Source organism: Stylophora pistillata, chromosome 10 (assembly GCF_964205215.1).
Source record: "Stylophora pistillata chromosome 10, jaStyPist1.2, whole genome shotgun sequence".
NCBI lineage: Eukaryota > Metazoa > Cnidaria > Anthozoa > Scleractinia > Pocilloporidae > Stylophora > Stylophora pistillata.
The window spans coordinates 4,682,048-4,697,047 of record NC_142528.1 but is presented as its reverse complement, the minus strand read 5'-3'; the positions used below and the strand labels follow the sequence as shown (position 1 = coordinate 4,697,047).

General features: G+C 37.5%; 2 protein-coding genes and 1 pseudogene across 3 annotated transcripts in view; all 3 read right to left on the bottom strand.

The window, feature by feature from the left end:
• LOC111333238 (uncharacterized) overlaps window positions 1–8,663 on the bottom strand; it is a 29,927-nt gene extending 21,264 nt beyond the window's left edge. Inside the window, 11 exon segments of the mRNA XM_088736257.1 lie at window positions 4,425–4,453; window positions 4,455–4,527; window positions 5,255–5,399; window positions 5,553–5,575; window positions 5,578–5,597; window positions 5,877–6,050; window positions 6,415–6,537; window positions 6,661–6,770; window positions 7,233–7,302; window positions 7,893–7,914; window positions 8,237–8,663. Of these exon segments, the coding sequence (XP_088592383.1) occupies window positions 4,425–4,453; window positions 4,455–4,527; window positions 5,255–5,399; window positions 5,553–5,575; window positions 5,578–5,597; window positions 5,877–6,050; window positions 6,415–6,537; window positions 6,661–6,770; window positions 7,233–7,302; window positions 7,893–7,914; window positions 8,237–8,315 (868 nt within the window). The 5' untranslated portion in view covers window positions 8,316–8,663.
• Window positions 1–15,000, bottom strand: part of LOC111342248 (uncharacterized) — a 189,693-nt pseudogene that overhangs the window by 147,970 nt on the left and 26,723 nt on the right. The gene's annotated exons all lie outside the window — the stretch shown is intronic.
• Window positions 12,703–13,649, bottom strand: LOC148721482 (uncharacterized). Its single transcript, XM_088736779.1, has 2 exons — window positions 13,450–13,649; window positions 12,703–13,257 (listed from the first exon to the last, which is right to left on the bottom strand). The coding sequence occupies exons 1-2, from the start codon at window positions 13,495–13,497 to the stop codon at window positions 13,000–13,002; spliced, it is 306 nt and encodes a 101-aa protein (XP_088592905.1). The 5' UTR covers window positions 13,498–13,649; the 3' UTR covers window positions 12,703–12,999.

Below are 15,000 nucleotides of genomic sequence, written 5' to 3'. Positions count from 1 at the left end.
AAACATAATGTAACTTTAATGTCTAGTTTGCAAGTGCTTCAAAATAAGGCGGCTAAAATAATATTAGATCGACCACTGTATTCCTCTGCGTCTGATGCGTTAACTACACTGAAGTGGTTAACACTAGAAAAAAGGCGCTTCCAGCGCCGATGCGTACATGTATATAAATGTCTTAATAGTCTCACGCATCACGAACTAACATTAGTCACTCAGCAAGAACAGCATAGTTACAACACAAGAAATAAAGCAAACCTCAAAATTCCATCCGTTAAAAGAAACTGGGGCAAACAAAGAACTGGCTATCATGCTGTAAGTGATTTTAACTCGCTGGACAAAACTATACGAGCCGCTGATAATGTGAATATTTTGAAGCGTAAGATTTTTAATTCATTGATTTAAGTTTTGTATTACACATAAGATACATTAGTTTTTAGTAGCATCTTTTAGCATTTTTATTCATTGTAAATTTTTAATTTTTAATTTTCGAGGTCCTTTTTGTAAACCACTTTTTAGTGAAAAAGTTTCCTCATTAAAGATTGTCATCAATCAATCAAAGCGCGCCGATTGCCACGTTTATGAGTTGCGCAACAAAAACCATGTATCACTCTTTAAATGCCGGACCGAGAGATTTAAAAAATCTCTCTTTCCAACAATGGCGTCTAACGCCCAGTTCTTGTAGTCAAGCAAACCTAAGCGTTTTTCATTGGTATGTCACTGCCGATTCTTGTAACTCCCAGTCCCTTTAGACTCTTAATTTTAAAGTCAAATGTAAGATTTTCGTATTTTTTAAATATTTAAAGTATACTTGTAAATTCACATGTATTTCACCACTTGGGTGCCATTTTTGAATACTTTTAATAAACCTTCTATCTATCTCATTCATTACACTCTAGCAGGCAAAAATAAAAACAAGTAGACTTATTCATGATTGGAAATGACAAAATTGCGTAACGACAGCACAAATGGCAATAGGGCAGTCTCCTAAAGATAACTCCAAATGTGCGATAGAGAAAGCCCAAGTTCAAACAGCTATGCGTCTGCTTGAAGGGAAAAAAAAGTCTAAAACAGCAAAACATGATAAAATATTCCTTGCATAATGAATATGAAGTTTCAGCATTTAATTTTTATTTATCAAAATGTACATCATACATGGTTTTAATTTCTGGTTTCCCTCTTGTTGTGGAAAAATGAAGTAACCTTAGTAAAGGGATAGGATCCGATTCAAGCTTTGAACTTAATTCGACACAAATATCCAGTGCTACTTTATCTGCTGAAATTTATGCCAGAAGCTCTATAAAAATATCGGTTTAGGCCTTCCCTGCACTTTGTAATCCCAAGAAAAAGAAAATAGAGATTACCTTAACATATTGCAGCAAAATCCCAGCTTATCTTGAACCTAAAACTTTACTCTGGAAAAAAAAGCTATACTTCTGCGCATGCGCCAAGAGCAAAGTTTGGCACACGAGCCTTCTTTCGCAAAACGACTCTCGTTTTGTCAAACGATTCTCGTTTCTAAAAACGAGTCTCGTTTCTAAAAACGAGTCTCGTTTCTACAAACGAGTCTCGTTTCTACAAACGAGTCTCGTTTCTATAAACGAGTCTCGTTTCTATTCACAAACAAACGAGTCTCGCTTTAAATCGTTTATCGAGTGACTTATAAATCGTGACGATTTAAAATCGACTCGTTGCCCAGAAACTGTGAGTGATCCGAAAACTTTATTTATGCCTCGTCGTTCGATGTTCCAATTTATCTATTGGGAGATTTGAACTGTAGACTTGAGAATAGCGACGATCCTGGAGCTGATGCCCTTGTTAATTTCTGCCGTTCCTATAACTTGTCAATATTGATCAACACGCCAACACGAGTTACAGAGACTTCGAAATCAATGCTAGATGTTATCCTTGCATCGGACACAAGACAAGTTCAAACGGCCACGGTTATGGAAAGCTCGATTAGCGACCATGACTTGGTTTATGTCACCTTAAAATTGAAGAAGGTGCGCTCCAAACCCGTCTATATTACAACCAGAAGTTTTAAACACTACAGTCCTTTTGATTTTAGCAACGACGTATCCCTGGCACCATGGTCCATAGATGTTTTCGACGATGTCGAGGACAAACTTTATGCACTTGATTCGCTATTTACTGAGATACTCGACCGCCATGCTCCAGTTAAAACCTTTAAACCACGCTGTAAACCAAATCCATGCGTAACAGACAACATCCGCGGATTGATGAGGACCAGGGATGATTGGCGTAAGAAAGCAAAGAAAACAAATGATCCGCTATCTTGGACTGCCTACAGATATTTCAGACAGGAAGTAAAGAGGGAAATCAGAATTGCTGAAGAGGAATTTGTTGCCGAACAAATCCAGAAGAATCCAAACAACACCAATAATATCTGGAAAGCAATTCGCCAGTGCATCCCCAGTAAATCTACATCTCAGCAAACATACAGTAAGAGCGACAAAGCTGTTGCAGACGAATTTAATCAGTTCTTCGTATCTGTTGGTCAGAGCACTGTTGACAAAATTACGTCCCTGGCTAATGAATGCAACCTAACACTTAATCAGAATTATTTTGTACCGAGACAATATGCTCTCTTTGACCAGTTCACACTGAGTACCATTGATTATAAACAAATAGAACGTATAATAGCAGCGATGCCTTCAAACAAGGCCCCAGGGATAGACAAAATCCCGATTCGTGTCATCAAGGATTGTCTTATTCCAATTGTCTACCCAATAACGTCTATTGTTAATGCATCCTTTCAAAACTGTGTTTTTCCATCAAAATGGAAAACAGCTGTGGTTACACCAATCCCAAAAGAGGGCGACCAGGAACAGGCAAACAATAATAGACCCATCTCACTTATACCAGTCTTATCAAAGGTTTGCGAAAGGGTAGTACATAATCAGCTCACCTCGTATCTGCAATCGAATGACACCCTATCAAAGAGCCAAAGCGGTAACAAGAGATGGTATTCGTGCGAAACGTCGGTGATTGAAACAACTGACACAATTCTTAACGCCATTGACAAAAAGAAGTTAACGGCAGTTGTTCTAGTAGATATGAGCAAAGCCTTCGATAGCGTAAATCACGACACGTGAATTTTAAAATTGCAAGATGTCGGAATTTCCAATGACGCTCTCCAATGGTTTCGTAGTTACCTAAGCAACAGGACACAAGTAGTACGAATCCATTCAACGCTATCTGAGCCTTTGTCTGTGACCAACGGCGTCCCTCAAGGAAGTATCTTAGGCCCACTACTATTTAGCATATATACGAACGATCTTCCATCGATCCCACAGAAATGCAGCACTCAGAGTTATGTAGATGATACGAAACTCATCACTTCCTTCGAACTTAAAGACAACCTGGTTGCAATTGCTGATTTGGAAGACGACTTGTTTAAAATAGAAGAATGGTGTTCCAACAACCAATTGTTTCTTAACCCTGGCAAAACCAAGCTGATGATATTTGGCAGCAGGCAGATGCGTGCAAAATTGCAATTTTGGGTGAGGACATCGTTCCCGCAGACACCGCCAAAAACCTTGGTGTGATTTTGGATTCTAATTCAACTTACAATGAACACATAATTAAGACCGCTTCCTCGTGCATGTCCCGCCTCGGCCAAATAAACCGTGTCAAGCATGTTTTCGACAAACGCACACTTTTGATGATTATTAATTCCTTAGTTTTCAGCAGGTTATTTTACTGTTCCAATGTTTGGTCAAATACCTCAAAATGTAATGTTAACAAGTTATAAGCGGTGCAGAACTTCGCATGCCGCATTGTTAGCGGTGCGCGTAAATTTGACCACGTTACACCAATTCGCAAGGAACTAAATTGGCTTTCAGTTCAAAGCCAGCTTTACTACCGGAACGCTATTATGGCCTTTAGATGCATGACTGGTCAGGCTCCAGATTACCTCACATCAAAATTCATAAGGCGAGCCGAGGTTAGTCGACGTAGCACCAGAAATTCGCAGCTTTTGCAAATTCCATTCTTTAGAACAGCTAGCGGTCAGAGAATATTTTTCTATAGAACTGTAAACTTATGGAACTCTGTGGATAATTCCTCTAAACTGTGCAACTCCGTTAATGTTTTTAAAAAACGTTTAAGGACCAAATTACTCAAAGAGTTGTAATTTTATTTGTATATTTGTATACTTTTATTTTTCTTTTAGAACATTCAGATTTTAAAACATCTTTAATTGTAAATAGGATTTTTTAATTGTAATAGGATTATTTTTATAACATTGTCTTTGAAAAGCCCCCTTGGGGAAAGTCAATAAAGTATGTATGTATGCATGCATGCATGCATGCATGCATGTATGTATGTATGTATGTATGTATGTATGTATGGGATGGTTGTTAGTCATCATGATAATCATCATGATGATTTTTTGACAATTATCTCACCTTTAGAGGAGGAAAACAAATTCGAACAACAACTGCAAAAATTTTAAAGTCAGAAGTAGAACCTGGCTGCTTTCCTCTGTCAAGTATTTATCAACAAGCTGATCTGAATAAAACAAGTCCAATAGGCAAGTGGATAATTCACTGATACTGTAAATCCTCTAATAAGTACCCCCTCTACTGAGCCACCTCCCTCTGATAAGCCCCCCCCTCTTTAGAGGAAGAAATTTATTAAGCCCCCCTATTAAGCTCTCCCCATCCCCCCTCAAAAAAAAAACAATAATTCAAAATAACACTCCATGTCTGTAAGTATGATAAATTTATCCAAGTACTATAATTAATTTCAGTTTGTCATTTAAAATTGATAATGGTGATTGATTGAATGATGTTATCATGTTGACATCAATAGAATATGGTATATGGAAATTACAAAGCGATGCTAAAGATATAACATGGCTAAACAAGGTCCACTGAGAGAGCTACATAATAAAAATGTTAGAAGCTTGACTTCAAGCTTCATGTGCTTAAGTTTTTCCATGCTAAATTAATGAGTTTCCTCCCCCTCTATTAAGCCCCTAGGCACCTCTAATAAGCCAACCCCCCCCCCCCCAAGTACCTGGAATTGATAAGCCCCCAAGGGGGCTTATTAGAGGATTTACGGTATCTGAACATACAAAAATGCAAGAAACACTAGAAATAGCTTTGCCTAATAAAGTGAAAACCTTTTATCTAACCAAGAAATGTTCATCAGTAATGGAAAGAAAATAAGGATCTGTTTATTGTTGCAGCCTGGTTCAATTCCATTGGGAAATCTAACACAAAATACAACTTACCTAATTTTTAAATGTGGCTTTCATTCACTTCTGAAAGGATCTTCGATGCAAAACATACTTTAAGTTCATCAAGGTAAATTAGATCCTCATCTGATGATTCCATTTTTTGCAAGCACTCTCTCAGATCAGATATCAATGATGGTCCCTTTGAAGACAACAAAATATTTAAGATAAAATAACCAGAGCAATAATTTCAATATTAAAAAAAAACTATTCAAGAAACTATCTAATAACTTATAATGGTGCCAAGCTTGTGAACAAAATTCTCCATCATCATTAATACCATTTCAAGACTTACATCAACATCCTTATATACATTAGATTCCTCAATATCGAGCTTTCACTAGAGTTTGAACAAAAACAAAAATAGATAAGTCAGTTTGCATCTAAAACTTGAACAGGTCATTCCACATTAAAGTGGTAACTATCAATCATTAACAATATAAATAAGGTAATTGTAGATTTTGTTAATAGAATAAAAAGGTTTCGATCTGAAGTTTTAAATAGTGGTGTACATTGTATTATATAATTATAATATGGGTATACATAACTATATGTCTTCATAGATATTATTATTATTTTTTAATCATCTTTGTCCAGTGTAATTTAAAACACCAATTACCAGCCATTGGAGGGTTTCCTTGGCCCACTCTTTCCAAGAGGACTATTTCTTGGCTCAAATATTGATTCTGGTGCTCCTGATGTTGCTGCTGTCTGTGTAGGTGATACTGATGTTCCTCCGGATGGCCTCACAGATACAGAGTCTATCATGGGTCTTATCATCTGACCAAATGAACTGAAAAATTTCACTTCAAACTTATTTAATGATCATCTAAAATTCAGGGATTTTTCTTAGAGAATAGTCTTAACTGACATGACCAAACTGTAGCTACTGCGAAAAACAGAGGATAATCTGGGTGGGTTTAATACACCCTCAACAGTCATTAACCTAATCCCACTATTAAATTTAACACTTCTTCATCTACATTTGTTCACCCTTCCTCCATGCCCTAGTCTTTATATTCAACTTCTTAGATCTTCACCACTTGAACTTATTCAAACACATTAGGCTGCTTCATATCATCAAAATCAACAGCTAGCATACAGTGTAAATGACTTCTCTGTTGCTGTTATTTTTAATTATTGTGTCACTGTATTACCTGTTCAGAACCTCTGAGGGAAGGTCTTGAATATGTTGTGGTATCTTATTCCCAGTCAGGAACGTGGCCACTTCTGATGAAAAGGTGTTGCAGTTGTGTTCAAACAAGTTATAATTTTCTCCTCTGATAATGAATTTAAAACCAAAATTGTGTTAAATGATTTCAGTCCATACCTTAACTTGCTAATCACAATTTACTTGTAAATTTATTTTAAAACATTACAAAAAATAGGCAGTCTGAATTTACCTAAAATCTTGTTGTCCAACTGCACTTAAAAAATCAATAAAAAGATCTTGAGTTATCTCTGTATCACCAAGATCAACAACCTCATCTGGACTACCAAGTACTGTTCCACCCTAACAAGATAAAGAAATCATTTTGAACCAGTATTAACTAACCACTTTTCAATCATTCAGTAAATTTAAGGGGAAATCTATTGTGACAGTCATTATCTAGATACAGAGTAAATATGAACCATAAAGGATGTGACCTGATGGTTCAACTGAAATTGAATAAAAATAATAATAATTATAATAATAATAACGTTTATTCAAACCTCTTGCAGAGAATGCTGAGTTACAGGTTTATAAATTATATTAACAAGAATTATAGGAAACATAATTGATTATTTAATATCTGAAATCTTTACACTTTTATTGGATCTACTGCTGCAGACAATTGAAAATTGTTATAGCCACACTCCCAGTAATTCAACCATGTCTTGTTGAGATTTCAGAGTTGAACCAAGAAGCCAGAATCACTTCAATACCTTACATGTTTCTAGAATTTGTAAGAAAAAAGTTTGTAACATTGCATACCGGTAGGCAACTATTTATTCCATCACCGCCATAAAAAAACTCTCTATCAAAACAAACCACCCCTGTATGCCTAAAAAAAACAAACAAAGTAAAGAACAAGAAATAATACAACAATTTAAGTCTACAATTGTTCCTGAATCAAACAAAATAAATCTTATTTGTAAACAAAAAACACTTACATGTGATCACTTGTAATTAGAAAATGAGAGTACAGTCATATCTATTATGAGGTTCTGAGATCATACCAAAGCAATCTCACCAATTATCAACATGATGTCCTGATTTGCAACAAATTCTAAGGAATAGCCAAAATCAATTTGATGATATACTGCCAACTGTTAGGAGAATTAGTGTTCGGATCGTAGTGATATTAGAACTTATACAAAATTGGAAAAGGTAATTAAACAATGACTACAATGCTTCAACTGACTAATTCTGGTCGAAGCATTTCAACCAAACACTGTACTTTGTTCATTGCCTTTCAAAGCCCGCTACGCATAGTTACGTCATGATAATGGAGGTACATGTAACCTCGAAGTTTTTAGATCATAATCATACGACAGATGCGAATGGCTGAGCACACATTACAGTTAGATCTTAAAAATATTCCAGGTTAAAACAAAATCTCCCAATTCTATTAAGATAAAAATAGGCACATACCAAATTCCATCTATTTGCTTGCCTATGGATACAAGTACAGAAAAAATAATCAGTCATCAGCTGGCTTAGGTTGGTTTTACAGCTGTATACTGAATGGATAGAACTGACTGTTATGGTGTAATTAAAAAAGACGTAGACGGAAAAAAAATGTTTCATTTTCCCTTAAGATATCCCCTGAATTTTAAAACAAAGCAACTCTGAGCTTTTATCACAAAAGAGTTAGCGTTTGTCAGTCGCCGCATCTTTGCTGAGTCACAATGTAAAGGCGAAACATAAAATTGAAAAATGTTTCAGCTGAGATGTGCCTTGCAAAATAAGCAGTCTTCGAGTATCATCGAACTTACCAAGTATAAGAGGTGACAGCTGTCTTGCCATACCTCTAGAGAGGTCATAAACGTACAATTTGACTGGAAATTTTGCCATCGATCTGCAGATACTGGTTCAAAGTGAACTCTTCAAAATTATCCAAAACATTACAGCTTGTTGCGGCAGACTGGGTACCAAAACCGGTAAGCTAAAGGAGGACTGGAAGCTAATATGTTGTGTACCACGGTCACGTAACGCCCGTTTCTGTAAAGAGTTTCCAACGATCACTGTGGCGGTTTGAGTAGGTACAATTCTTTCGAGAATGGCAATGGCAGAAAAAAGAGAAGAACTGGAAACAAATCTTAAAGAAACCCATCCTTTCGCTACAGACGGCAAATGTGTAACAAGCTTCTGCCATTCCATTTTTGGTTGCCTCAAGACGTTCCAAAACAATGATTTGACCGAGTCTCAACGGAAGGGGTTGTAGAGACTTGCCTAGCCAGTGTTACTCAAAAAGAGTAGAGCGGGCTTTTTTCTCAAACATTTGCTGGTAATAGAACTTAGAGTCAGGCCTCAAGCCTCATTTCAACTGATGACAATATTGAAGGTCGCAGTTCACTTGATACAGTTAAGTAGTGTAGAAGCCCGTTTCTATTTTTATAGGCTAATATTTAATAATAGTCAGATATAAAACACACTTCTTTATTAAAATCTTACTAGTGCATAACCGTTGAAAGCCGTAAACTGAGAAATCTATGAATATTAAGTATAAGCTAAGAACTAAGGGGGCGATCTGATTGGTGCAAGCAACATACCATTCGACACGCTACTACAGAGTTTTTTTTTTTCAAATATTAAAACAAAAATAACTGAAAAAGAAAAGGAAGGCGTTTTATTATAAAGCTCACGTCAGCTTCGCTTTGTTTTCTTTCGATGTCTTACTGTAGGATTTCCACAAGTTCAGTAGACGGTAGGTACTGTTTACAAAGGTTACTTCAAAGGGCTCAAGATATTAGGACTATTAGAAATGAATATCAAGACCCAACTTTTCTATAACAGTGAGATTAATGTCAAAATATTAATCTTTTGAAAAAAACTTCCAAAGTGATGAAAAAAATGTAAATTGGTCAATATTGATTGGCTTTTTGTTAAAGGGGAGGTTTCTAAAGGGATCACTTACGAAATCTATATTACCTCTGGTTAACGAAGAGGAGCATGAAGAAAACGATGACGCCAGATCAGAATTGTTACGATTTTCTTCGGGTGAACGAAGGGGAGAGCTTACCTTAGTTCAGTGCAAGCTGTCACTTACAGCCAACAAAGATTTATCTATTACATATGCTTCAGATTAAATGATTACATAAGCTAACTCTAGGTAGCATTATAAATTTTCAACAGCTGTTTTAGAGCAAGAGATCGATAGCAATTCCGACCCTGTAAAGTCTTCTATCTTTCATCATTAATTGGACACGTTTTCTTCGATATCATCTCGGATTGCGCGACGTGGTTCTACTGATACGTTTGCTCTGAAAGGACTATCTGTTTCACCGTGAGTCAACTAAAGCAGTAATGTGATTAGACGTAAGTTTATGTAACCAATAATTATCATCACTGTGTAACAAGTAAACAAAAACAAAAATTAAAATAAAAGTACTCAGTTTCTTATACCGACCAGGGTTGCTAGGAAACTGAAAGGTTACTGAATTATTAATTCAGTATTAATTATTCAATATTATTATTAGTATTAATTATTCAATATTATTAATCCAGACATGTTCAGTATCGCACCTGCTGAGTAATGATTAAATTGTTCACTGCTGTCGAGGAAAGAGGAGTACAACATCAACACCTGATAGTTAACCTCAGCTTTCTGAAATGTTTTTTCATGGAAAAAAAAAACAAAGGTAAGATTTCAAAAAAGATTTGAATAATAATCATAATTTGTCGTTTCCTTACTTTGAACAGTTGGTTGGTTCCTCTCATTAATAGAATCCGTTGCAGCCTATCGACCTTCTCAGTGAGCAAATCTAAGCCATCCTTAGTGCTAACCTAATCCTTAACACTCTGTTTAAGAAGACCTCGGTAATATTTTTCAATCGCTGGGTCCATAGGTTTATTCTCGAGATCATCAATGGCAGATTGGTAATCTCTTCCTCCCAGTCGCACTAGAGAGCTGCTTTGATGTCCGGCCAGTATTGATGGAATGTTGCGTCATCAACTGAGGCATGGCTGGCATGACCATAAACTGTGTTTCTATAGCACTTGATGCGAACGATATCTCCCTCAAGGGTTGTATCTGATGCAGGAGGAAGTTCATCCCAGCCGGTAGACAGAGGAACAAGATTACAAATATTTCTCAGCAGAAGCATTAGTAGGGTGATGTCAAAATTGCTCGATGTAGCTTAGGTTTTGATCGTAGGGTACAATTTTACCCATTGAAAAGGATCAATAATTCCCCTATTTTTTAGCTTCATTGGTAATCTCTGAACTCCAGGATCACATAAAACTACGCACAGTTGCCCTGGTGGATGCCTCCTGTCAAATGTCTTTCTCAAGTCAAGTGATCCGGCGTCCACCAGAAGCCTGCATAACCGGGCATAATTAGTTGTCTCTCTCGTAGAATGAAATGTTAGTCCTGCAGTACGAAATAATGGTATCGGAGAGGCCATGAATTGTTATACCTAAAAGTAACATCGAAAACAAGGGGTTTACCTTCACAAAGATCAAGACAAATGCCCCTCTCCCCCCCCCCAAAAAAAAAAACATCAAGCACTTATAAAACTTATTGATTTGCGTTGTTTTCAAGATGTTGGTGGATGAGAAAGCAACAGAGATACCCGTAGCTTTGAGGCAAACGGTACGTGACCTTATTGGTGTATAAACTATGCACCGATTTGGTTTTTAGCCCGATTTACGCCTACATTTTGAGACTTCTTTCTAGGAAAACTAAGGTCGAGGAGAAGGGTTTCTTCTGATCACTCGCTGGTATGAAAAATATTTCCAGTGCAGTTTCCATATTTGTCTGTGAACCGACTGAGTACATCTTATAACTTGTAGCAAGAGAGAATTCAGTGAGCTACATTATTGCAGTTACAGCCCGCTCGACAAAATCTGCGATCGAAAGAATATATTTCAGAATATATTTCAGAAAAAATAGAAAAACCGGAAGCGTCTGTCTTTAAATTTTTGGTTACCTCAAGACGTTTCATAACAACAGTGATTTGAAAGCTATCAACGGAAGGGGTTGTAGAAGCATCACTCAAAAGGAGAGCGGGTTCACTTCTCGAACAGGGGCTGGTAATCGAACTTAGAGTCAAGCCTCGAGCCGTACCATCTACCAATAACAAAATGTAAGGGTCTGTAAGGTCACAGTTCACGTAATACAGTTATGTAGCGGCGTGCAGCTCTCGGGATTTTCAAGAAGTGTAGAGGCTCGTCGCGACTCTAATTAAGTTATATTTCATGGGCTCTCATTTAACAACAGTCAGATATGTAACGCACTACTATATTCCCTTTACATCTAATTGTTGTATAACCGGGGAAAGCCGTACACTAAACATTCTATGAATATGAAGTATTAACTAAGAATTAAGGTAGATAATGGTTTCGTATAAAATGATTAAAATACGTGGTAATGTCTTGCGAAATTATGTTGATAAACACTCTACATAAGCAAATAACGACAAGACCTAACTGATCGCCCAAAGTAAACTCTGCTGCTGAGCGAGATATTGTTTCCAAAATCATTTTGACGGAAGCACATAGTCAGTTGCAAAGGAAATTAAACTAGAAACTAAAGCACCGATATTTGATCGAAAACTATAGGAGAGATTCATACACATGCCTATTTTTGATATTTGTTTTCTTTTTGCTGAGTGATCAATACGAAGGCGAGGAAACAACTGAACTAAACTACAACGATTATTTGCTTTAGGAGAAGATTATCAAAAAAACTACCTGATTGATCTGTTCAGAGATCATGCGGCTAAACAAAGGCCTTTCAGTTAACCCTAGACTACAATAGACCGTCTAACGGTCACCATACTTCCCAATGACGTAAACATTTTTGTGTGGCTTACACAAACTGTGTAGCCACATTATGGCATGATCGGATTTATTAACTTCCCTTTTAACAGATTTGATCACACTTGAAGTATTCTATTATACAATTTTTCTTCGAGTTTTCTTATTAATATCCACGGAACAATGTCGCGTTGTCTATTCACTCGGATAGCTTTTGGTGTCCGTCTTGCTTCAATGCACGTATCTTTTAATTTCAAAAAGCAACATGGATATACATTTTCTACCTCACATTTTAATTTTAGGAAACATACACTTTTTCCCCTTTTTTCATGATTAACCGACATTAGGGACCGTTTATTCTTTACGAGTTGGGGGGGGGGGGTGGGATTGGGGGAATCACGTAAAAAAATGGCCTGAAAGGGCGGTAGCAAAGAAAATGGGGGAGAAGAGGGGGGATCAAGCAAAAATAAAACTGCGCTACTTTAAGATTGAAAATGTTGTACTATTTTAAAATAGATATATCCCTACCAAAATACACAAAGTAGATTTCAAATCTTTACAGAATTTACTTCTGCTCTGGAAAACATTTCTGCTGCTACAGAATACCATTTTAAAGCTAAGCTAGGGAACTTAGCTAAACCAACAAAGTTTTCTTTCTTTTTAGTTACTTACTTTTCATTATCGTGTTTTTAGTGGTAGCTCGACCAGAAAAGCCTAAGCTACCTGCAAGCTCCTAAGGCCTGCAAACTATAATGAAGTCAAACATTAAAAATTACTGCTAATTTTCTTCAAGCTCTTCCTTGTCGCTTGTGCTGTTAGCGCTGTGTGAGTCACTTTCGTAATATTTAAGCAGAAGATACTCTACAAGACACGGGAAGCAGTACACATCTTCTCTAACGTCAAGCTTGAGGTTTGTAATTATTCTGCTTCCTGCCACGTTACTGAAATGGTTTGATTGCAGCATCTGTGCAATATAGGGTGCATCTCTTTCACCGGCTCCCCTCCCCCCTTTCCATCCCGTGAAAAATGGACGGTCCTTTAAAAAAAAAAAAAAACAGATGTAAATATAACACCAAATGTAAAAACTATAATCCACAATAGTCGAAAACATACCAAGTCAGCCATTAAACAAGCACAGAAAGTTGATATTATGAATAGAACATATCCAAAATATCTTCTTACTGGCACAAATTATTGACTAATAGTATTCAAGTATTTCGTCGTTTACCTCCCAACTAAGAAAAATGCTGAGGATGCCGCTGACGGAGTTCTTCATGGGAAAGGATTCCCTCTGTTGAGGAAGCGGGTCCAGAAATTGTCACTCCCATTGACTTGTAAACAGCTAGTTCGAAACAGAAAGCAAACAGATTTTGTCTACGTGTCAGGATCGTTATGCCATTACAAGGAATCGTAAACCCTGAGACGAATACCGCTTCAAAACAAGATGTTTTGGGCGCACTCAATAGGCCTTTAACAGTGGTGACGTGTACAATTCATGTCGCGAAGCAGCGCACTCCTTCGCATCTCATTACAATTAACTACGTGGACTTGTTCCCGTGTGAGTAATCTAATAGCAGGGACCGTTAATTCTTTATCGTCTGGAGAGAGCGGCAGGGCTGGGTGGGGGGGGGGGGGGGGCCGAGGGAGAGTAGGAGGACTTTGGTTATGTCATAATAAAACTCACCTGATACCCCTCCCTTAGGCTCTGAAAAATTCTTATGACTCCCCCCCCTTACTAGCAATTGATTGGCCAATTTTCTATTGACGACGACTAATCCCCCCTCTCCGCTCCTCCTGAAAACTATGTGATCCTCCCCAGTCCATCCCTTCCCCCCGGCGATGAATGATGGCTGGTCCCTCACTATAAAACTTTTTGTCTGTGTGGGGGTGAGGTGTTAGGGCCTGGTTTTTTTGAGGATGTTAGGGAGTTTAAGTAAATCCCTACGGCTGGCGCTGCTACGGCTACCGGAAGTAAAATTGTCCAGAAACGAGTCATTGCGCATGTCAGTGGTTCCCATCCAGCCGTAGCGGAAAATCCTTCTACGCGAGTGGGAAGGTTTCGGCGTAGTCTGTGGTACGTGAACTTATCTCGCTTCTTTCTTCGCTTTATACATTCTCCTGAGCAATTTTAACCATTGAAATACACTTAACATCTTTAAAAGTAGCTTATCGGGAATATTTATCAAGCTTCCTGTCCCTTACCGAGTGAATCTTCCTTTATTTTTGCAGCCGGGTTTGTCGAAGGATCGAAGCAGTGTGCACATGGAGAACGCAGCGAAAGGAAGGAGAAATGCGTAAGTAGAAAGTCTAACTTTTCCTTTTCAAATCTCAAAGACTACTTGAAATTCAAATAGCTGAAGCCGAGGAATGACGAGGGTTATGAGGGACCGTGTAGAAACTTTGCTTTGGTGTTTATAAGCTCCAAAATGGCAATTTTACAACACGTAAGCTTAAATATAATAATTCACTCGTTCATTGTGCACAGGATCGCTTACAATTTTTTTTTCCAAACGTTGGAATCCCTCGTCCCTTTGAACGAAGTCATTTTGAGTTTTTAGACGTGCAAGAACTACCGCGAAGACGCTTAATTTATTGGTTTTAAACTTCTCAGCCGTATTAGGTTTGTAGTTCGCGTTGCTTAAAGTTGAATTTTGGCGGGCTACGGCGACGTACTCTCCCCAAGCCTCGTCAACCACGATAGCCGTAGCAGCGCCAACCGTAGTGATTTGCTTAAACTCCCTGTTATGTTTCGTAGTGTTCATATATTTCTTTCATGGCA